Source organism: Cheilinus undulatus, linkage group 20 (assembly GCF_018320785.1).
Source record: "Cheilinus undulatus linkage group 20, ASM1832078v1, whole genome shotgun sequence".
Classification (NCBI taxonomy): Eukaryota; Metazoa; Chordata; class Actinopteri; order Labriformes; family Labridae; genus Cheilinus; species Cheilinus undulatus.
Window position 1 is genome coordinate 5,468,079 of NC_054884.1, and position 25,352 is coordinate 5,493,430.

General features: G+C 42.1%; 1 protein-coding gene across 1 annotated transcript in view; it reads right to left on the reverse strand.

The window, feature by feature from the left end:
• Positions 1 to 8,703: 8,703 nt before the first annotated feature.
• LOC121528491 (RNA binding protein fox-1 homolog 3-like) overlaps positions 8,704 to 25,352 on the reverse strand; it is a 464,058-nt gene continuing 447,409 nt past the window's right edge. Inside the window, exons 11-15 of the mRNA XM_041815974.1 lie at positions 25,088 to 25,127; positions 24,888 to 24,951; positions 22,105 to 22,192; positions 13,468 to 13,546; positions 8,704 to 8,748 (exon numbers count right to left, since the gene is read on the reverse strand). Of these exons, the coding sequence (XP_041671908.1) occupies positions 8,704 to 8,748; positions 13,468 to 13,546; positions 22,105 to 22,192; positions 24,888 to 24,951; positions 25,088 to 25,127 (316 nt within the window). The remainder of the gene's footprint in view (positions 8,749 to 13,467; positions 13,547 to 22,104; positions 22,193 to 24,887; positions 24,952 to 25,087; positions 25,128 to 25,352) is intronic.

Genomic DNA, 25,352 nt, shown 5'->3' on the forward strand with positions numbered 1-25,352 from the left:
TGAGAGAGAGGGAGCGGGGTTGGTGGATGACTGAATGCTTGGGTGTATTAGAAAGTGTTGGCTGTGTTGCTTTCAGCATAGTTCTCCTAGACAAAGCAACACGAGTCGAGGGCTTTGAAACTAGACTGTTGTTTTGCTGATATATCTCTCTGTTAGCAGATTTAAACTCCAAGTTTTGTTATCTTGCTTCATAACCAAGGCTTGTTATTCCTTCGTTCCTTCTATGAATGTCGTATTTACTCATTAGATGCTCGTTAGCCGTTGCCCAGATTTTGATGTTTTTAAACGGGAAAGGTTAAAAAGGTAGCAGACACAAAATAAGCATAGGGCAGGCAACACATTTTGGCCCACTGTCCATGAAAAATGGGGATGTGGCCCAACCAACATCTTGTTGAAATCAGCTATTTTTCAAAATCATGCTCTTCAAACATGTCAATATTGTCTTTTAAATACAATTCTACATGGACGACTAACAGTCAAAGAGTTACTGTGGTGACCACTCAACTCAACGACTACGAAACTTTAGAAAAAAATCGACCATGGTTTTAAAAAACTACCAGCCGCAAGGCTTGTATTGACTTGCTACAGGTTTGAAAAATAAATATCTAATGCGAATTATTCACACGAAAGAAATCATGTCTGGTGTGCCAGGACTGTGATGACCACTCAACAGTCACTGCTGGAAGGACAGTGGACAGACTCAGAAACAGAGAAGAGAGTGGGTAAAGGGCCATGAGCCAGATTCGAACCCGGGCCTCCCACATACATGGGTAGCGCCTTAAACCCCTTGACCATCTGCGCACCTGTCATTTCTGTATCTTATACCTTTTTAGCACTAATACACCTTTTATACTCTGTCCATTTCATATAACTCTTTTTATTTTAATTTCTATATTTGTGTTCATATTTTATCTGACTGCACCTCAACCACTTTGTTTCAAATTGTTGGCCCATTTCATATTACCGTGCTCATATATTTGACCCGCAATTTCCATGACTGCGCTGCGCACCGAAGCGCCACGGGTTTGCTCCGAACTGAGGCACGGTGTGCAGCCCTGATCAGCAGGCAGAGATCACAGGAGACCTGCGAGTTCACGCAGGAATAGTACATCAACAGCGTGTGGTTTTACCTTTTGGGGTTGATTTATCATCCATTCCAGTGTAAGTCCATGATATTATTGCTTCCACCATTGGGTGAGCACATTAGGAAGTTAAAAGGTTAATGTTTGCCTGATTGATTTGTGGTTTTATGTGAAATTCTTTGGCTAAATGTCCTAAAAAATTAACCTTTCCTCGCCAATTCCTTGCCGATGTAGCTCTGTGACCCACTGACCTCTCGGTGACCCTTTGCACTCACTGCAGGATGAGACATAATGTTGATATAGTGATGATTTACGATCGGGAGTACGTGCATTGTGTTGTGTTTTGAAATGCTTGTGACTTCCTGTTTGGAGCTTTCTGATCAACGGGAATTGACGTGGTTTGGCAGCGGCTTGTGCTGAAAATAGACCTGCAGCGTATCTCGAATGAAGCGGAGTGGAGTGGCGATTCAGAGACTCCGCCGCCAGGCAGGAGTGCAGGCAGTGGAACTGTTCTGATAGACTACGATTCATTGACAGATCGCGGCGCAGTCGTTGTATGTGGAAATTGGAGGTAATTGACAGCTTGGTATATTTAAATGCCATTAGTGTCAATGTATATGACCTCTACTCACAATCTATCTAGTGTTTCTTCTTGTATCCAGACATACATATACTGTAAATATGCTTTGAAAACATATTTTTCTATATGTTGTTTATTTTAGCAAATGTGATTTTGTTAGATTTGTGCTGCTGTTCTTAGCGCCCTGAATTGCGCCCCTGGGGATAAATAACGTTTTTTTTGATTGAACTTAATTGAATATGATCAGTTAACTCCCTGATATTGACTTGTAAATACTGAATCAAAATTGGGCCGCCTCTAAACGAATCTCTACAACAGAGTGTATCTGCATACCTCAGCCATGGCGCTGAACCAGGGTGGAAAAAGTCCAACCCAAATAACGGTTATCTGGGGTTTTGATGGAGAGCGGAGGTTATTAGGTTGAGCAGCCTTTCTGTTCTCTGAATGACCCTCCAGGACTTATCAAGCTGCCTCTGCACTCCAGCTTGACAAGCTCTTAAAACACACTATACCTGGGGGGTGGGAGTCACCTTGAGAGTCAATCTCCCACTGGAGAATGAGAGCAAAACAGACGGAGAAACTATTTCAGGCTGCAGCTGATACAAAAGAGTTTTAACTACAATGACTGAACATCCATCCTGGCACCGGCTTCACTGCTCCTCTCGGTTCATCTTTCTTTTTTATTGGGCGTGAATTAGAGCTCCGGGTGACAACTCATGCCACTGAGAACTAATCAAACTAAAGCCAGTGAGAGATCTTGTGTTTGCATTGAGCACCCTATATTTCCTTTTTTTTACTTGACATCCAATAAGATGGTCTGAGGTCGTTTGTGTTGGTGGAAGAGGACATCAAACTGTTGTCTCTCTCAAACATGTTTCCTGAGAGCAAAGAGGGATGCCTGCAGACAGAGGGGAATTAAAATAGAGCTAAACCTGGGTTTTCTATGCACACCTGTTCCCATTTCAGCCAAATAATGCTGACAAATTAAACGTATTGAGTAAAAGTCATGCAACGGACCTATCTCAATGCTTAAATAAATGAAATATGTACATTTTGCATTAATTAATTCATTAATTCATCGTTTTCTTACTACAGAACAATGCATGCAATTTCTGATGACAGCGCTGTCTGAATGAGTAACATCATCCAATTTATCTGTTTGTATCAATTTAATATCCACAACTGGCGCTACAAGTGCAGTAAAATTGTCTTCTTTTGTTTAATTTGAGCAGCCCCTAAATATCAGATTATTTCTTAAATTAGGAGTCCAGAGTGTGATTGCTTTTAGGGTTATGATAACTGATTCATTAGATATCTTGCTACCTATCTTCTCACTCCTGTGTGTCGTCTGTGTTTGCACACAGCCCTGCAGTCTCCCTTAAATAGCCATAAAAGGGGTGTTTTCTGTTCTAGAAAGAAATGTGCACAAGCGTACAGCTTATCAGAACATGACTTCCATCAATCTGACCTAGGTTTCTCTTAAAAACTTTTTCATGAATGGATTCTATGATAACCTAAACCTCCGCCTATGTTGGGATTTGCTTGCAAAGCACATTACAGAGCAAATTGCTCCCATTGTAGTCAGTCTTGCAGTTTCAAAGCATCCAAAACAGTTGGAAAAATGTGCAAAGTATCCAGTCACTGACCAGTTATGATTGGCATTAGCTATTCAGAAGAGCTCAGTGACCTCAAGTGTGGTATTGTGATGGATGCCACCTTTGCAAGAAGACAGTTTGTGAAATTTCATCCCTGCTGGATATTCCACAGTAAATGATGCTGTGGAAGCGTTCAGGAATAACAGCAACTCAGCGAAGAAACAGAAGACCACGTAAAATCCCAGAGCTGGGTCGACTACCAAGGTGAATGTTAGGGGTGGGAATCACTAGCGGCCCCACGATTCGATATTATTGCTGTTAAACATTTTGCAATACAGTGAGTAGTGGGATACCATATACTGTGATCTATACCATTTTTTCAACTGTTTAGCTGAATTAGTCTTCCCTCATGTTTGTCATATTTCTGCAGTATTTTATTTTCATGTTGCACTTCTTGCAAACCTGATGTGTCATGTCCATCTCATTCGTGCCCTGCTTGCATTCCTAAAGTCTTTCCCCTGGTGCTGCCATGTTTGTTGTACTAACTTTCTCCTGCTCTATGACCGTCACCTCTGCCGACCTCACTGGATGAACAATTGTCCAAGCAATTGATTTTAGTTTTCTATTATCATGGTATTCAGTTCATATAAGCAATTTTTTTGAAAAAGTCAATACTTGGTGGAGGAAACAATACCTTATATCACCGGACAAAATAGCGCGATACTGTGCTGTATCGATATTTTTCTCCCACCCCTAGTGAATGGTGCATAAAAGTTGCCAACGCTCTGCTGATTCCATAGCTGAAGAGTTCTGAACTTCCACAAAGCTTGTGCAGTGGGAGCTTCAGGGAATGGGTTTCCATGGCTGAGCGGCTGCATGCATGCCTCACATCACTGAATCCAATGCCGAGTGTCAGATGGAGTGGTGTAAAGCTCACTGACACTGGACTGTGGAGCAGTGGAAACATCTTCTGTGCAGTGATGAATCACACTTCTATATTTGGCAGACAGATGTGAGAGTCTGGGTTTGGTGGACGCCAGGTGAATGTTACCTGCCTGACTGCACTGTGCCAACTGCGAAAATTGATGGCAGAGGGATAATGGTATGGGGCTGTATTTCAGGGTTTTGGCTAGGCCCCTTATCTCCAGTGAAGGCCAATCTTAATGTTTCAGCATATCGAGACATTTTGGACAATGCTATGCTTCCAGCTGTGTGTTAACAGTTTGGGGGAGGCCCCAGTGCAGCAAACAAGGAATGTAAAGACGTGGTTTGATGAGCCCAGCATCTGTGCATGACCTCATAAATGCTGTACAGAATGAATGGGTTCAAATTCCCACAGATGCAAAACCTGTGGAAAGCCTTCAAAGAAGAGTGTAGGCTGTTTTAGCTGTATAAGTAGGGCCAACTCCATCTCTGCTTGTGTAATGGTCAGGCGTCTGAGTATCTTTGCCAATATGGTGTACACTGAGCTTTTGTTTAGATTTAGCTTTTTTAATGAAACATTTTGTTCTGAGGTTTGCCAACTACTTCCTTAAACTCTCTAAAGTACAACCACATACAGCCAATCACAGTACGTCAAATGTGAGATCGTCCCAATTTGCAGCCAATCATATTGTTTAAAATCACTAGCAGACCCAAGACCCAGAGCAGATCTGACACCTTCACCAGTCCCCTTTATCATCCTTGGTAAAGATCAGCTGTTTGAATCTCTATTCAGAACAAAAGTTGGCTTAATTGAATGAATCAAACCCTCTTACTGTGACCCAGCAGTAACAGTTGAAAAATGGGTTAAACTGATGCAGAATTATCACCAAACGCCGCTCATTGTAACTCTTGTTCTGGATGCTATGATATTGTCTGCTCCCAGCTGCTGTCATCAAACTGTTGGGAAAAGCATCTTGCAAAAGCACATGAATAAACTCAGAACCTTTCAAGCACCAGATGTAGGAGAGTCAGAATAGATATCATTAAGCAGCAGAAAATCCAAGGATCCGACTATCTACTAAAACATAAAAAACTGTTTGCAAGACGAGCTTGTTAAAAACGCTCTTTAGTGCCCAAAGTGTGATTAATTCAGCTTTAAGATGAAAATGGTACGAAGATGTTAGCATTAAAGCGGGTTTTAAGAACTCATTCCCCCATCTGTTTGCTAAGTCAGACATATCTGTCAGTATTTCTCTGTATGCATATAGAAAAGTTGGATTATTGCCTTGTATGTGCAGTGCATGGAGAGCCATGAAACACTGTGAAGTGTTGTGTGGAAGTAATGTAGTTTTCTCCTTTAAAGCCATTCAGCAGTAATGGGATACCTCCTGCCTCTGGCACTATGCCAAGGATCAATGGACTCTAACACACTGCTGCCCAATTTGCAATGGATGCCATAGCTCTTGCTCCACACCCTGCTAGACATCACTTCCTTCTGCATTCAGATTCAGTACTACATCACAGTCTAACTCACATTTTCAGTTTCATAATGCATCACTTCCTGGTAGACATTTTGTTTCAGTTTCATCTCATTTAGGGTTAATCAGCTCTTAGACCAGTCAAATCAGTCCAAAACTCAGCTCCAGGTACAGGTTTCCTTTAGAATAGAGCAAGGTCTCCAAAGGGTGCAACGGCTACTTTATTTACGTAGTTAATTCAAATCAAAATGGGTTATTACAATTGGAGTTACACAAGTCCTTCTTCTGCCAAGGTCAGACTATGTTATCCCTGCTCAGTCCAGCAGATTCTGATTTTTGGTGCCCATCAGTACCCAAATATACAGCCCATGAAATTAGAAAATCATGTTAAAGTTTATTTCCCCTGATTTAATGAAAAACTTCCATGAACTCTAGATTCATCTCATACAAAGTGAAACATTTCAATACTTTTTTAGTTTTAGTCTTGATGATTATGGCATACATCTCATAAAAATCGAAAATCCACTATCTGAACATATTAGAATATTGTGGAAAAGTCAAATTTGCAAAGGTTTCCTGAGCCTTCATTCTCTAGCTCTGGTTAAGTTCACACAGCAACAATCATGGGGAAGACTGCTGACCTGACAAATGTCAGAGGACAATCATTGACACCCTCCACAAGGAGGGTAAGCCACAGAAGGTCACTGCTGCACAAGGACTGGACTGAGGATGGAGTCAGTGGATCAAGAGGCACCAAACACTGGAAATGGACTACAAGTATGGGGTTCTTAGTGTTGAGCCAATCCTGATCCACAGGTGTCAACAGTGTCTCACTTGGGCCAAGGAGAAAAAGATCTTGACAATTGCTCAGTGGTCCAAAATCCTGTTATCAGATTAAACTACATTTTGAATTTTCATTTGGAAACCAAGGTCCCAGAGTCTGGAGGAAGATCCGGTGGGGCTTTTCCATTACATGGCGAGGCTGGGCTTCACTTAGTTTGACACGGCAGTCCAGCATAGCAGGGGATTTTCTTTTCCATCAAAACTGAGCTCCCCGTTTAAGGGTGCATCTAGAGCTGGAGCAGAGGCAGGGACAGTAGCAGAAGAGGTAAATTCCCCCGGGCAAACCGCTTTGACGTCAGCGTGGCGTGCTTAGATGTGGGGCTGGCTTACTTTGGCCCGGCTCATGAGCAGGGCCATTGACCATGGCTCGGCGCAGCTTGGCTCGGCCAACCTGGTGATGGAAAGGCAAATTGGCACGGCTTGGTTTGGCTCGGCACGGCCAAAAGCCGTAGTGGAAAAGCCCCACAAGAGGTCCAGAATCCTTTGGTATTGAAGTCCAGTGTTTCCAGTCTCCACAGTCCGTGATGGTTTGGGGTGCCGTGTCATCTGCTGCTGTAGGTCTGCTAGTCTTTATCAAGTCCAGAGTCAACGTCAGGAATTTAGAGCCCTTCATGCTTCCATCTGCTGAGAGGCTTTACTGAGATACTGATTTCCTTTTCACCTGTCCACAGTGAAGCCAAAGCCACCAGAAACTGGTTTGCTGACCATGGTGTTACCGTGTTTGATTGGCCAGTCAACTGGTCTGACCTGAACCCTATAGAGGATCTCCAGAGACACCAGACTCAACAATTCAGACGGGCTGAAGGCTACTATCAGAGTAACCTGGGCTTCATAACAACTGAGCAGGACCACGGACTGATCGCCTCCATGACATGAGCACAGATGCAGTAATTTCTGCAAAAGGAGCTCCAATGAGTGCATAAATGAGCAGAATTTTCCAGAAGATCATCAATTCTCTGTTATACATCATTTTTGGACTGATGAGGTGGTGAATTTTTTAATTTTCATGAGTTGTAAGCTGTAATCATCAACATTAAAACTTAAAAAAATCTCTAAATATTTCACTTTGTATGAGATTAATCTAGGATATATGGAAGTTTCTCTTCTTGAATTCAATGACACCAAAAAAAAAAAAAGAATTTTTTCATGACATCCTAATTCTTCAGACTCACCTGTAGGTCATCAAACTTTGCAGAAAAGCTCATCCTGACCCCAAAATGAACTGATATATTTTAGGAGTTCATAGGTCAAATCTCTTTCCAGGCCATTCCTGCAAACATATCTTTGAGAGATTTTCTTCAAAATTTGCACAAATGTTTGTCCAGACTCTCATATGAGCTTCTTATATTTTTGAGTGCATAGATCAAAAGTCAAGGTTTGCTGTGAATGCAATTTCTCAACAACTCTTTGCAGAAGTTTATTCACATTTCCCAAAAAGGTTCAAGGATGAACTATTTCGATTTTGGTTGTAGGCCTCATGGTCAGCCCTTGCTCATAACATTTGCACAACAGGAAAAAGACCAAGCCTTCCGTCTTAAACCACTGCTGTACTTTCAATTTCCTGCAACTGGAAACTTTGCACAGGCACTGAGCCTAATGCATGGATAAAAAAATAATTCCAGTATAATGCAGTAAATATATGTTTGCCTGCAGTCTTCTTCCAGTGATGTCATGTTGGTATGAAGATGGGTCTGGTTCCACTGTGTAGTTTGGATTTATAGCTCTGTGATCGCCTAATCTGACACAGAGACCATGGTACTGATTAAAGATCGTGTAGTCTGACCTCGGCGATCTGCATACATGGGATGACACCTCAGGAGCTGAGTTATGGACGTACAAAGTAAAGAAGAGAAGACTGAACAGGAAGGAGACCAAAGGTGTCCCCCCTTTGACTCAAATCCTCGTCGTTTCCATACATTTCGATGCAAATACATTCAAGTCGACACAGAGTAACAAAAATGTTCTTTTTCAAAGAAAATACAATACATCAATAAATGACAATTTTTACACTCAGTAAGTTGGGAAGACTTGAGAATGGTTCTTGTGTTTCAAGGTCACATTTGCCACCAGGAAGCATTTTGTTTTAAGTTTCCATGACGAGGATGAAGATGGTTTTTTAGTGGTTTCTTTTTTTTTTTTTTTTTTTTTTGTCTTTTTTTGCAGGGACGTTTAGAGGGGCTGGGAGAGGGTGTCCCTCTTTTCTAGTAGGGAGTGAAGCGACTGCACCCTCCTCTGTAAAGGCTAGCCTGCAACATCAAAGATGAAAAAAAAACTCCAATCAGTATTCAGTGGTGGTAATAATTTTAAATTAACTTTTCTTTTTCCTCCAAAGAATCATTCCTCCCTTTTTCTGCTTATATGGTTTGATTTAGAGTGAGTTTTTGTACTAGTTAGATAATTTAGGACATTTAGAATACAGTTGTTTGGGTTTCCTGTTTGTTCATGAGCAACTTGCCCTCATTAACACAGCATCTTTAGCCTACACATTATAGTATGAAGATCAATGCATTGATAGCATCTTTTCATAGAGATAGCAAGATAAATATGGACCCTCCAATGAGACTTTCTCCACTGTTATAAAGTTATAAATGAAACATTTCACTTTGAAAGGGTTTGGACGTGCTGAATAATTAACGTGTAGTTAATGTTACAAAAAAAGGTTGCATTTGGCCCATGTTTACTACTATAGCAACTGTGAGTGTATATTCAGAAAAGTCCTGTGGCAACGGGCGCTTGATTTATTAGTGGTGTTGTAAATTCTCACATAGATGGACCATCTAAGTTTGTTAGCTTGATGCTAATACACACTATAAAAGGGAAAGGACAGGATGAGGCTAACCAAATGGAAAAGACCACCGACATAAATGCTTATTTAAAGGCATCCATCCAGCATCTATGCTGTGTATCATTTCGTTGTTGCTGGAGCCAGCTGTCATTGGGCGAGAGGTGGGGTACACCCTGGACTGGTCACTGTCCATTTCTTAAACTCTGTTGAAGCTGATAATATATATTAAAAAACCTGCAGCTGATTCGTCTTTTTATGAAATCTGTGAGCTGATCCAGGGATGCTGCTTGCCTTGCTCTTCATGGCTCAACTTATAGGACGTATTCCTCTGCTGCCAGCTTTTCGGTGCAGGTGCAATACATTCAGGTGTGCCTTTTTTACAGCCAAGTGCAGTTTTTATCTCTTGTATTGAAGAGAAGCAATTATGCATTTGAAATTGGGAACAAGAGCCAATGGAGGCTGAGAGTACAGATTTTTGCAGAAAACATTATCAGACAGCAACTTTAAAAAAAAAGGTTAAATTTTTTTATTTAGGATTACAGATTTTACTCAATAACTACACTGTATTTACATTTCTCCTTCAAAATATAGATTTATTTTTACGTACTTTTATCATTCTCAATCAGTGGAGGTCTGTCATGTCGTGTTTCTCACTGGCGAAGCTCCCATCTGAACCATTAGAAATGACAGTGACAGGACCAATCAGCTATGAGGGCAGTACTTTGGGGTGCGGCGGAGTCGTGACGTAAGCAAGCAGCAACAAGAGGCCGGTGCAATCATGGCAGAAGACATTAGCGTGGATGCTGCTAAAACGCCAGTTTTATCAGAACTTGACATTTCTTTGTTAAAAGAAGAACAAAGAACAGCAGTGAGTTGTTTTCTGTTCAAAAACGACAGAGGTCGTGTACTGACATGTCTACAGTCGCCATGGTTTCGCGTTATGCAGTTCTGTATGGAGTTTACTCCTTGGGTATGGGCGCAGCTCGGTAGCAGCTACGTCACGTGTTTTGTTGCTCTGTTGGCCCATAAAGATGTAACAGACCGAACGTTCATCCAAACACCCTCCGAGTTTTTTCCAAACACTCTGTCCTTTCCCAGCCGCTGTCTATGAGTGGTTTTCCAGATGGATGTGTGAAACAAATCCACCTGACGTGCCAGGTTAGCTAACACTGGATAAGTCACGAAAACGTAAGTTCTTATCCGACAAATATCACATTAGGAACTAACCTTTAAAGGGAGTGACTTTGTTTTTCAAACTGGTACTACCAGCCCATTCCAGAATGACTCCCTTTATACCTTGCATTCACATTGATTATGATCCATTTTTGAGCTTTTGGACACCAAGTGGTTAGTCTTAATGCTAGGTCTGGTTGCACTGATGGCTCAGACTGCATACAAAGGTTTTCCAGTGTAGTTGCTACATACACTAGCATAAAACAAAGCATATTATTTAAATCTGTCTTGCTCGTTCATAGTGACAGGAATGTTAGTTCTTTTTAGTGATCTACAATAATAGAGTCTGGTCTTGTAGTTCCCTGACAGCTATTCATTTATGTCTATTATTCTTACAAGCCCTAAGCTATTTTTTAACAATTGTGTCTCACCTGGACATTTTGTTTTAAAAAGCTTTAAAATATTTGTATTTTCTAAAAGAATTCCTTGCACTTTGTGGAATCCGAGTCATCATTTAAAGCACTTCCTGTCTGCAGTGACTCTGAGGGCCACATCACGGCCTCTCTGTGTCTCTTTCTCTTTTTATGAGTCATTCAGGCTCTCTTCTCCAGATTCTAAGTCTGTGCACATGCACTGTTCGGCAAAGCCCGACGTGACGACGGAACAGCCTGCCATCAGTTGTCACAGCCCAGTCACAATGCATTCTGGGATACAAACAGACAGTATGGCAGCAGCATTAAGCAGCTAACTGAAGGAACGCTTGAAAAATCGATACAAAAAATGGATAAAAAAACATTCAACATTTGAGTTACTGGTGTGGGTTTGATCTTCAAAGATCCCGGAAAGACACCCAAGTTCCAGGGTAGCTAGAAAAGCAACCATAAGGGCTCCGAAGGCGTGAATAGCGTCATTAGAATGGCACAACGGATTTTCAGAGGAAAAAACAAGAAGTAGCTAAAATTTATGGTTCAAAAGCTACTTTACTTTGGTTACTACATAGCTCCTTCTGCTGTATATGACAACACCACTTTCAGAGGGTTAAACGACAAGGACAAGTGAAAAAACCCTGCTCTCAAAGAGGAGTCAGCTCTTACAACTGTGACATTTGCCTATAACACACCACAACTTGCTCACTTGAATTGAACTGTGTTGTCACTTCAATCTAACCCTAATCCAAAAAGGTTAATTTACTTAAAAGAGTTTTTTTTTTAATAACAACACATATTTTTACTTTTGAAGCATGCTCACGGTAAAACGAGTGAGAAAGGCTGTTGAAGAGGCACTGCTTGCCTGTTAGCTTACAACATATTCATTTGCATTGTATAAGCATGCTTAAAACGTAGCCATAAGCTATCCATCCATTATCTACACCGCTTATCCTGTTTAGGGGTTGCATGGACCATGGGTCATTGGGTGAGAGCAGGGTACACCCTGGACTGGTCACCAGCCAATCACAGGGCTGACATGTAGAGACTAACAACCAGGCACGCTCACACTAGCCACAGGCTGGATGGACAGAGAGCCATGTAAGTTGCACAGGCAGCAAACTAATGCATGTGGGTTCTGATTGCAGGGTGTCACATAAGGATGCAGAAAGCCCACTTGGTATTTGAATGCCCAGCATGGATCTAAATGCAAGGAATAAATGACTCCAAAACCTCGTGGCACATGCAGTCGCAGTTTGGCCAATATCAAAGTAACTCACAATTTAATATCTAGAATTATCAAGATCCTTGTTATGATAATCATCCTTATCCAAACCAAGATACTTCTTTTTAACTGTCACCTTGAAATACATCCAAAATCTATTTTCTGTTTAGTTTTGTTTAGTTTTGTGTCAGGGCCACTTTTTAAGGCATGATAAAGTCTGATAGACATTGTTGGAGTGATGCTGTTATCATAAGAATTGAGAGTAAGTTTAAAATCGTTGAAGTGAGGGACTTTGGTGTGGGAGGATGCAGAAAAAGGGAGGAGTAATTTGAGGAAAAAAGAGAAGAAAGTGTAGAATAATCAGGAGGAAAACACAGGCCACTGTTTTAATTAAGTAAATGAAGAGGAAAAAATGGTCGCAATTAATGAAGGCTTTTAGCTAGCAGCTGCACTAGGGAGGAAGGAGGGGGGTGTTCAGGGGACACATGGTGGTAGGGCTTTCCATTTCCATCACCACAAACACGTCAGCACTCAGCATCAACGCTCAGCTGTCTGGAGTCCAAGATACTGCACCACGCAGCAGCTCGGCTGCAGCCGCTTTGCTACCAATAACTTTAATTCTCCTCCTCCTCCTCCTCCTCCTCCTTTTGTGGTCTATCTTTCGCTCCTTCTACTTTAATCTCCCATGGCACGTCGAAGCATGTTCTAGATGGTCGTTAATCTTTGGAGGAAGTCCCTACCCACACCCACGAAAGAAAACAAATTGTACTTTCTCTTTCCCCCGTCTTCTGGGGTGCTCGGTTTCTTTCTTTAGAAAGATTTTTTTTTTCATCTTTGATGTTAGCTGCAAAGCTAGCTAAAAACAAACATTAACCATACGACTATCTCCCCTTGATAAATTTGAAGAGACCGTTTCCTGTGGGGAGGAATTCTCAGTCTCGATTGGATTTTGAGCAAGTAGCTTCAGGCCAATGAAATTGAATGGGGAGTTTGAGAATAAGGCAATGTCCCTTTTTCATTTACTGAAGTGGCAAACATTCACATTAAACATTAAAATGGGTCCCTCAGAGGGAAACACAACTCACAGGAACAACAAGTTGAAGAGTAAAAATAGGCTCTTTGTTGGAAATAGACTATTAATAAAGCAAAACACTGGATATGAGCGATTTATTAACGGGTAAAGTTCAATAAATCGCTGCTTTTATGTTTCAGTAAAGCTCTCAGGAGTAAAATGGGTCTCAATTATTGTTGAAAATCTTATTTCATACATGATCTTGTTGAAGATAACAGTGTGAGGATTCGAAAACAGACACAACATTCAGATACTCAGAGACTAATAAAGAGAAGTGTGACTTACCATAGTGCCCACGCTGTATGTGGCTGCAGGACCAATCGTATGGTGATATGGGTCTGCTGTTGCATAGACTCTGCCATAACTGGAGAAAGATAGACAAGCAGAAACAGTCTTAACAGCCAGGACAGCACTGTCACATTTTACTTTAGCTCACAGTTGTAGACAGATATACCCAGATGAGTGGTTATCACCCTGTTGCCCCATCAATGAGAAATTATGACCTAAAATAACCAAACATTTTCAACAATTTAAGTTTACAATACAAAAGGAGCATTTTGGTCATAGAACAAAACTTATGACTGAACAAGAGACAAACCATGCATGTATTTTCTTTTACTCACTTTCCTTACAAAACATTGAATTTTGGCTGTTTTCTAGAAAGCTTGTGAAATCAATCCAATGAGGGCCTTAAGAATGGATAAAAACCAGGGTGCATCCTAGATTTGCATTTGTCTCTTTACTCCGGGTATGTCCAGCTGGAAGGAGACCTTGTGGAAGACCCAGAACATGCTGGAGAGATTAGATCCTGTCTGGTTGGGAATGCACTGGGATCCTCAGGAAGGAGTTGGAAAGTGTAGTTTGCGAGATGCATATCTGGGTAGACTTGCTCAGCCTGAACACTGTGACCTGGCCCTGTCATCTATCTATTTTTTATTTTATACACTTATATGTTTGTATCCGAGAGCTAGAGATTTGGTGGAGAGGCTGGAGAAGTGGGAGAGCTGTCTGTATTTGCATTTGTTTGATTATGTCTGTTCAGTATTGTTTGTACTGTTCTAAGTACTTGTGTTAGGACCACCTTGAAAAAGAGATGCTGGATCTGAAGAGGCAATCTTTTAATAAATACATTCAAATAAATTCAAAGTTGGGTTGGCCCCATTTTGACCCAGTGCTGGGTTATTTTTAATCCAGCAGTTTTAAGGGTGCTTTCACATTAGGCCCAGTTGTTTCGAACCGCCCCGCGGCGCGATTTCTCCCCCTCCCCCTCCCCATTCCCCCCCGCTGGCTTGCTTTCACACTAGCAACATCGAACCGTGCCCAGGTCTGAAATAGCAGGTGGCAGTATGCACATAGCTAGTTTACAACCCAGCAAAGGAGGAGAAAGAAGAAGAAGTTACCATGGCAACCACTGGAGTCATGACCTGAGCAAAGACTGCTTTTGTTTTGAACAGGCAAAAAGTCCATCCTGCAGCCATGGATGATTAAAATCACTTTTTAAGATGCCAGCAACTTCGCTCTTTGTATCTGCACATCTACTACAGCTCAGAGGATTAAATGGGCTCGAGCTGCACAGATACAGCAGTTTTTGAGGTGACAAGAGACTTTTATTGCTTTTGCACCTCCTCTCACAGACTCCAACTTGTGTTCATCTGTAAGGTGAGTCATAACAGACCGTTTATTGACTGGATTCTGATGATTTCCACTTTTTATTGAGGAAAAATTTGAATAAATTGCTGCGCTGTTGAAAGAAGTTTAGTTTTTATGGTGATGTCATGAAGCTGATAGACGCTCTGTGACAGAGACAGAGAGACAGAGATCCAAACTGTGACAGAGTCCACTTGAATCACGCCCAAGACCACCTCCCCCTGGGCCCGGTGCCCGGGTGCGGTTTGTTTGCATTCACACTACCAAAACGAACCGGACTTTGGGCTCAAGCGCACTCAGATCCGGGACCGGGCCCCTAGTGTTGAAAGCCACCTAAGAGTGTACAGAGAAATTTCTGCTGCACTGAAGGTTCCTAAGGTCGTTTTCACACCTGTTAGTCCGGGGGACTCGGTTCGTTTTGGAACTGAAAATGCAGCATTGTTACACTTTCCTATGACTTGGTTCACATTTACTGTACCCTTGACCAAACGAACCAAACTATAGGAAAGTGCAACAATGCTGCATTTTCAGTTCCAAAATGAACCGAGTCCCCCGGACTAACAGGTGTGAAAACGACCTTAGGACATCTGGAAATCCATCTCCTTCCGCCAATCTTTTTTTCCACTTTAACAATGAAAAAACAGAATACCATCTCTTGGTTTCTGCTTTTGCATGGGGCATAACAAGCAGCCGGCGAGGTACCGACATGTGTTTGAGTGTATTAAATCACATATAAATCCATAAGTCATTACGCTTTATGCCACTTCATGCCTTTGTTTCACAACTTGGCCCGCTGTAACCTTGCCGTTTCCATGTTTCTCACTGGTGAGTCCATCTTGCAAAGCTCCCGTCGGAACAGTTTGGGCCCGGTTAGAAGGTGACAGGACCAATCAGTGATGAGGGGCAGTACTTTCGGGTGCTGCAGAGTCGTGACGTAAGCAAGCAGCAACAAGAGGCCGGTGCAATTATGGCAGAAGACATTAGCGTGGATGCTGCTAAAGAGCCAGTTTTATCAGAACTTGACGACATTTAGTCCTCGGTAGGGGCTACGACGTCACGTTTTGTTGCTCTGATTGGCCTGTAAAGATGTGACATCCAATCACCCTCTGAGTTTTTTTTCAAAGGCTCTGCCCTTTCCCAAACACCGTCTATGGGAGGTTTATCAGATGGATGTGTTTCACACATCCATCTGGCATGTCAGGTTAGGTCCACTGTGCTTTCACATCTCAAACGAACTGCACCAGGGCTCGTCTGGAAGCGAACCAAACAGCTCTGGTGTGAATGTGCCTTAAGAGTACAACATCCTTCATAATTCTCAAATCTTAGGTTGGCACAACCAGGACTCTTCCCTGAGCAACTGTGGGAGAAGGGCCTCAATCAGAGTGGTGACCAATACGCAAATGTGAGTGAGCCCCACAGATGTGTGAAGATGGGACAAAGTTCCAGAGGGACAAACATCACCGCAGCCCTCCACTGATAAAGGCTTACGGCAGCGTGGCTCGATGCAAGCCCAAATTAAAGCCCATTTGACTTTCATTTGGAGTATTTTGCAAATTCTAAACGGGCTTCATGTGTTTTGCACTGAGGCGAGGCCTCTGAGAGAACAGTATGACAGAATAGCCAGCCAGTGGTTGTCACAGCCCAGTCACAATGCATTGTGGGATACAAAACAGACAATGCTAACATCGTTAGCTGCTACCAGCAGGAACAAATGAAAAAATTGATAAAAAGACCTGCAGTATATGACAGCGTTGATCTCAGAGGGTTAATTACAAATGGAACTGATTGATTTACTACTATCAGCTCTTGTTAATAACCAATTAAATGGTTAATTACCAATTAAATGGTTATTCCATGGTTCCATGGTTAAGAACCACATGGAAAAGAGAGTCAGTGCATGTAGAAATTCTTGGAATCACATAAAACAAAGAAATTGTCTTTTTCTTTATGCAGGGATCATTTTGGGGAGGCAACCGTCCCCCCTTTCTGGCCTCTACGCCATCCATTAGCTCCTGATAACGGTCACCTCATTGGGCCTTATCTCCTCTGTATTTAGAACCTGCTATGGATGTCCTAAGAGGTTTGGACATCTCTGCAGGACGTCTGTCTATATGAGGCCGTAGATCCACAATCAGGATGACATTTTGACTTACTCCCCAAACATAAAACTCTTTGAACCAGTACAAATCAAAGAGGGATTTAATCAGCTGGGAAATACTGTTAATTGTTTCCCCTTTACAAACTAGAACCAGCAGACATAAACCTGGAGCCTGCTGGCTTTGATTGAATAGATTTGATAATGGATAGGGAGGGCTGACCAGCCACAATGAGTATGCATGAGACACATAAGGTACTGGGTCGTCGATTTTAACTGGGGTCCAGAGGAGAGATCTATAATCATTTCCCCCTCTCACTCACGCTAAGGACAGGCCTATCGGATGAAAATGCAATCGATGTCTGGCTATAAATGTACGCTGTAAAGGTAAGAGTGTGTGATTGCAATGATTTGTTTTACCTGTTTCAATTTATTAGAAAAAGAGGACGAGTGTTTTATCTTCCAGATGATGGGGAAGGATTGCGATAAAAGATAAGAAAAGAAACGGGCAGAGTGATGGGAGCAGTGGATGGCTGATGGGTGGGAAAAATACGATTATGAGCAAAGAGATAAATTATTACAATTCTTCTTCTGAGGACGGACCAGGGAGAAGTAAAAATAGCCTCTGTAGAGACGATTTCTTGTATGTACGCGGTCCTCCCTCTACAGTACGTCCCTTCTCTCTGCCATCTCTCCTGTATCTCTCTCTGTCTGTCTCCTGAGGCTTATTTCAAGTCTTTTCACCAGCATTGGCTCGGAACTAATCCCCACCCTGAACGCTCCTCCTTTTTCTTATTCCACCATCCATTCCCCTTTCCCTGATGCCACCAGACTGCTTTATTTATACCTCTCTTCCTGTCTTGTTTGTTTATTCTCCTCTAAAAAAGTAAAGGAAGCCAGCATAGGTCTGGAGGGCAAAGATAAGCAGCTGCATGGGTACACTTGTACGTGTTAGACAATGTGTCACTGAGGGAGACCTGAGGACAGGATAGTGTTGACGCAGGCATGGAGGAGCGGAGGGAGAGGCAGGGTGAGAGGTTTGAGGGTGCAGGATGTCTTTTTATCGTCAGTGATTGATCACTTTTTAAATGACAATGCTAACCTTTAGTTGTATGTCAGCCTTCTATTTATAAACCCAATAGCAAAAAAGTTGGGGCGCTGTGTAAAATGTAAATAAAAAGGGAATGCAATGATTGTCAAATCTCAAATTTTTAGCAATTTTGATTTATCTGACCCATCCACCCATTTTCTATACTGCCTACTCCCTGCAGTGCTAACCCCTGCGCCACCGTGCAGACCCATTCATCTGACCACAGAACAGTTTTCCATGTTGCCTCAGTCCATTTCAAATGAGAGAGAAGATGCAAACTTTTCTGGATATGGCTTCTTCTTTAACTGTCATTTGTGGATGGCACGGCCAACTATGTGGACAGACATGATTTCTGGAAGTGTTCCTGCACCCATGCAGCGATATCCAGCACAGAATCAGGCCTGTTTTTATTGCAGGGCTGCCTAAGGGCCTGAAGATGATGATCCAATCGAATATTGACCTTCAGACTTCTCCCATGTTCACTGAGATTTCTCCAGATTCTCTGAATCTTTTGATGATACTATGCACCGTAGATGGTGGGATATTCAAAGTCCTCTAAGTTTTACGTTGAGTACACTTTTTTTGTTAATTGCTCCACAATTTTTTGCAGATTGGTGTCTGTCTTATACCCAGTCATGTTACTGACCAATTGTAAATTAACCTAATAGGTTGCAAAATACTCCTCGAGCAGTTTTTCCTCTAGTACCATTTTATTTTTCCAGCCTTTTGTTACCTTGTCCCTACTTTTTTGAGATGTGTTGCTGCCATGAAAAATGTTCATAAAACATAAAATTGCAAAGGCTTTGAATATCCCACCATCTACAGAGAAATCTTGTCCAAGAGGCAAGGCTGGAAGTCAGTATTGGATGCTGGTGGTCTCAAGCCTGCATTAAGAACAGGCATGATTCTGTACTAGAAATCACTGCATGGGCTCAGGAACACAGTTTACTGTGCCGTCCATGACTGAAAATTAAAGCTGTATCATTGATGTGAACATGATCCGGAAATGCCAAAGCTCATTTAAAACAGACTAAGGCAACATGGAAAACTGTTCTGTGGTCAGAAGAATCCAAATTTTGTAAATCCTTTTTGGAAACCACCGGCACCGTGTCCTGCTGACTAAAGCGGAGAGGGATCATCCAGCTTGTTACCAACACAGTTAAAAGTCATCTCTGATGGTATGGGGTTGCATTAGTGCCTATTGCAGATTACAAATCTGGAAAGGACCGATCAGTGCTGAAAAGTAGATAGAGGTTTCAACTACATTTGCACATGGGCCTGATTTTGTTTTGACAGACCCTGTGGGGGCCAGACTTTCAAATGAACCAAATTGCATACATATTTGGCCTACTTAACCTACAGTTTTCTTATTTTCTTCAGTTTTCAGGCATTACCTACGAGATCAGTCCCTACTGCCTTTACTGCAGCCAGCCGCGAGTGAGATATTTTAGCTTCATATTTCTGGGGCTGCCATGTTGTCCATCTCTTGGTTTGACACTACTATGCTGTGTCCTGATTGGTGAGAAACACGTGCAAGAAGAAACTCATATTTTGCTTATCTCAGGCAGGGAAAACTGCACTCTCCGAGAGTGATTATCATGCATCATATTTATTAATGATGGCTGACAGGGGGATTTCGGTAAAAATGGGTCACATGTAAGCGATCCCTGGTAAACTGTATTCTCTAGGCCAGAGGTTCTCAGCTGGTGGGACGGGACCGAAAAGTGGGTTGTGGAGCAGTTTTCAGTGGGTCTTGAATATATGTCTGGAAAGAAATGGTGGCAAAAGTCTATGAAGAACATGCAACCATACCATTTATTTTGATCTGTTTTTAATATTCAAACTTATTTCTCCTTTTTGTAATGAAAGCGCAGCTTTAAGGTGTGCACAGATGGCCTAGCGGTCTAAGGCACTACCCGTGCATGTGGACAGCTGGGGTTCAAAGTCTTGTCCCATTTCTGACTATCCACTTTCCTCTTCTGTTGAATAAAGGCACTAAAAAGCCCAAAAAATACATCTTTAAAAAAACAAAAAAAAAACCAAAAAAAAACGCAGGATCCCTGGAAAATTGGCTAAAATGTAATTGATATTGTGGGTTTAAAACATGAGTTTTGTCCTGTCTCTTCTTCCTGTCATAAATTCTGTTCCAAGATTTTAAGTGCTATATTTTTATTTAATAAAATGTGCATTGTTAAAAATTTTTTGGAAATTTGGGTCGCAGTTCGTCGTTAAAGATTTTGGTGGATCCTGAGGCTACACCAGTTGAGAACCACTGCTCTAGGCCAAAGCCCATTTAAAACTGGAAAACTGTTCTGAGGTCAAATGAATGAAATTTTGTAATCCTTTTTGAAACCACAGTCTCTGCAGACAAAAGAGGAAAGAGACCATCCAGCTCGCTTTGGATGCTTATTTCATAGCTATAGAGCAGTGATCGTCAACTGGAGGCCCGGGGGCCACATCAGGCCCCCCATATCTTCCTAGCTGGCCCTCAGAACATTATCAAACTCAAAATATGTGTAGAGGCAAATTTCAAGAGGAAAAATGTGGTATTTTGGGAATGTTTTTTTATTTTGGTTTTATTACTTTCTAAACAAACTCCCTAAAGCTATTAAAACAACTCCAAAAACAACTGAGATTGGGACATTTTAATCAGGAATGACTTTATGTTTTACTTCATTTTTGGGAGATCCACCTGTAAGCCATTATTAGCTAATGTAATTCATGTTAAACACGCATTTATCCATTCATTCTTGATTTAAACTGCTGCTTTCTATGCAAACTTTTGACTTCAGTTGTTTTGGGAGTGTAATTTTCCTGCTTGCTGAAATATTTGGCTAAAATATCTCAGTCGCCCCCTAGTGGCTGGCTGTGATATAAGGCCTAGGCTCACTGTTGGAGCCCAAAAAAGGCATCCATTTGAAAGAAAATACAAATAAATATATAAAACTATGTTAATTAGACTGTTTGAAAAAAATTCTTTAGTGTATTTGAAAGTTCGGCCCCCCAAGCGCCTGTTTAGGAAAAACCTGGCCCCAGTATAAATGTAGTTGATGACCCCTGCTATAGAGAGAAAGACAAATGATGCCTTTAAAACCACACATTTTCTGAATTTGATATTCTTTTAGGGGCCCGTAGGGAGCTTTGGGGGGGTCTGATATGGCCCCTGGCTCACCAGGAAATGATCACTGTGATCCAGACATCGTCTCTTTCAGGAGGAAAAGTCTTAAACCACACCCTGCATCCATCACAACAGCATGGCATCACAGTACCAGAGTCTTAGTGCTGAAGTGGCCTTCATCAGTCCAGACCAATAGGCCAATAGTAAAAATGCTACATTTAAATAAAAGAAATATCTGGCAAAGAAGACCCAGGACTGATGAACAGCTAGAACCCTTCTTCAGACAAGAATGGGACAACATTCTTCCCCTAAAACTCCATTAACAAGGTTGCTTTGTTGCGTCCTCTCAGCTGGTGTAAAAGTGTAGTTTCTGTGTCCGTGCATTTCTGGGTATAACTGTTCTTGAACTCCTAACAGAGAGTCTCAGTCCTCAGCCCACTCACTCACTGTAAGAACCGCTGTTATCCCACAATAAATAAAACTCCTCCACCTCTCCTCCCAGCCTCTGCCCCGTCTCCTCTCAACTGCACCTCACTGCCCAGGCTTCCCTTTAAATCAGGGGAGCTTAAAAAGTAGAAAGAGAGAGACACAGTGTAAAAGATGACAGGAGAGGAGAGGGATATACAGCACATCGGCCAGGAGAAACGAATAACGGCGAAAGTGAGGAACGGGGAGGAGAGAAAAAGAAGGTGAATGAAATAAGTCTTGTAGAGAGAGACGTGCCCCCTCACCTGCTCCGCTCTTCTCCTCTGCTCTGTTCATAACTCACCCGTGCCCGCCGCTCGCTCCTCACCTCTGATAAATCTTACATTATCGGAGGCCTACAGGCTCCTGCTGTGGCTGTTTCTTATCAGCCTGGGATGCTCAATCTCCCTAAGATTAGCTCCCCGAGCACCGTCGTACACGCACATCTCGACAGCAGCGGTAGCAGGTGCAAGCAACAGCTGCACATGCACATCTTCCTATTAACACATATCACTTTCGACTTGAAGGACTCGGTGGCAAACTGCAGACTCCCAGAGGCCCGAGGACAGCTGCACAGGGAGCAGAGCAGCGTTCCCGGGCAGACGGGGGCAGGCGAGGTGAGGTACAAAGCCCCAGAGGTTCAGGGATCAGAGGTGAGGGAGTGACAACTGAAAGATGGAGTGGATTAAACTGCTCTCTTCCACCTCTGCTGTCTGCTGCTCTGTGTACACATACAGTCCCAAAGATCTGTGACAGGGTGATACATCCTGTGGAGTTCTTTGTAGTCCTGCTTCTCCAATGTTGTTTATCCAATCCAGGCTAGCATGGTGTGGTATTGCTAAAATACCTGTGTTATTTTACATCAGATCACCTGGCTCTCTGAGCTCCCTGTGGACATGTTTATCTCTCTGAATTATAGGGTGCTCTTATTTTGAAAAAATGAGAGATGCATGCTTTAAATCCATCATATATGCTGGCAGCTGCAAACCTGCAAATTGTTGGTGGATTTTACTTGTTTTGCAATGCAGTGACTACCTCTTGGCACTTTTGCTGGTTGAATTTTTTCATGCAATTTTTAATGGCAGTCATCTAAGGAGGTAAATAAACTCCCATGAGCACCAGTGTTGTACTTGAACATGCCAAAGACTGATTTACCGTACCCCCCGGCCAATATGCAATGTGCATTAAAATTAAAACGTGGAGTAAAGAGAAACTTCTGGTTTGCTTTTCAAAGTAAAAGCCTCATCTTTAGTTGTTCCTTTAACGATGACATTACCTACAATGCTTTGAATGTGAATTTTTTTCCAGGGTGTTTCATTCCACATGCGTGTACCAGTCACATAGGAGTGAATCACTCCTGTTCTCTTCAATCTTCCTGAATCCACAGCATGCATCATGTTTGCCTCTACTGCGTGCAAGGAGCGGCAATCCAATCTGCTTAATGAGGGGAATTCTGACTCTTTTAGTGGCTCTTTCGACTCCCATGCAAATCTCCATTTTGTCACGTTTTGGCTTCCTTAGATCAGCCAAATTTGGCAGTGTTTTGATAAACTGTTCATATTTTTTGCTGCTATTTTACTCTGATCGCACTTAAAGTTTAATTAGAACTTGACAAGTAAAGACTGATTGATTGAACTGATGAAAATATAATGTGAGCACTTTTTAAATATTCAGTCACCTTGCAGGCCTGATAAAACCTCTTCCCTGGCTGGGCTGTATGACCCCCCAGGTATAAAACATTAATAAACATGAGTCCTTGGTGCAAAGTGTGTCTGTGGTTGTGGGAAAAGATCATCCCTGTTATTCCAATCAATAACAAAATAACTGCTCTCAAACAGGATCAGGATCACATAAAGGATTCAGCTCTTTGAACCAGCTCATTCATAAATGCCACATCACTAGCTCTGCTCTGCTTGAGATACCTGCTGAGTTTCATAAAGCAACATAATGTTTAACACCTAATTTTAAATCTCATCACCATATCCACTGGGTGGCAACCAGTCCAGGGTGTACCGCCTCTCGCCCAATGACAGCTGGGATACGCTCCAGCTCCCCACGACCCCAAATGAGATAAGCGGTATAGAAAATGGATGGATGGATGGATGGATCACCATATAAGCATTACAGTAGCCAGGACCACAGGTCATCAGTTAGTCAGAGAGTCACAAAGGTGACATGGCACAATGGATAAACAAAAATTAATCTTGAGGTGGAAAACCTCTAAAGCCATGTTCCAAAGACAGTTTTAAATATCAACGACATGGATATATTTCCTATTCATCAGGGACACCTTCCATAAAAAGGGTTTGTGACCCTTCAAAGAGATCTCAGAGTGTGATCACACATAGCTGTCGTACACATTCATTAAGCGTCAATCAGACGAACAAGAAAATGAGGCTGTAGTCATGAGCAGCTCTGACATTAACATGAGCTGGGCAGGTAGGCGCTGTCCTTGTTCATCGATTGTGGAGCTAGTTGGCGGATCACTCATGCCATGGCCGGTTGGGAGAAAAGCAAAAACACAACTATCAAGAAACACTTTGCACCTTTTTCAAAATCTGGTAAAACTGCCAGTATACTGTAGCTACATTAGAGCAAAAGCTACACTGGCGGCAGCCATTGCTACCGGCTAAACCAGTTCAGCTAAACCCCACCTGTAGCCACCGCTTCTTCAAACTCTAATGCTGCTAATTGATCCAGTCCGGCACAATAGTTTCAGACTGGAACTTTACAAGATGGACTCGCCTGATGGCAGACATGGAATCTGGACAATTCATTTGCCTTCCAAGGTTAGACTGACCCCAGAAGGAACAAGAATACAACACAATACAAGGACTGAAGATTGATAATCTCGTCACCATTGTGCCACCGTTCATGTGGCACTAGCCACAGGTTGTCTGTTGGTCAGAGGGTCCCAGAGGTACTATGATGGATGAAGCAAATATGATTAGATTCATGGTGTCGTAAATCTAGTTTGAGTAAATTGTTGCAAACCAAAGACAATTTATTCCTGATTTCCTAACAACAAAACAGCAGCTGATGAAAAGGGCTGAGATGTTTGTAAATGTGGGAAAACTACCAGCCACAGTAGCCGGTGATTTATTTTAATTGCAATCCCAGATTATATGGGACTGAGCGTTGACCATGTGATTGCAAATATTTGAAATGGTCCGAGAAGATGAAGAGACTGAAAATATGTTTCTGTACTCATTGTTATAAAACGTTTGGTTATGTCTGGGGGTCATTTAGTCAGTTGTGTTTCTGTAAAATGCCACTGTAGCTAACCTACCTGTCACTGTACGCAGCTGCGGTGGTACCAGCTGGCTGGGCATATCTGTAAGCTGCATATCCTCCCTGTGGAGAGACAGACGAATGAATCGGGAACATGCTCAACATATTTGCAGATAAATAAAACAACTGACTATAAGAAGAGCTTTAAATGCCAAAGACACTCTAATGGTTGAATTAAACTGACAACATTCTGACTTACGTATATTTCTGCTCCATAGAAGCCATCCTGGTAGACCACACTGTTGAAACAGGAAATAAAACATTAAAGACTTTTATGATGCAACATTAAATCATGCAAAAACATTAATACAAGTTTAGTATACATATTCTGTTCTGACATTGTGAGGGTGGAATTTCTTCAAATCGCTGATACAGTGTGCAAACACAAACACAGCACTGTGAACACGTGTTGGATTCTTTCCTTCTTATTTTCCTGAATTTTAGTGACTTCAATTCTTGGAAAA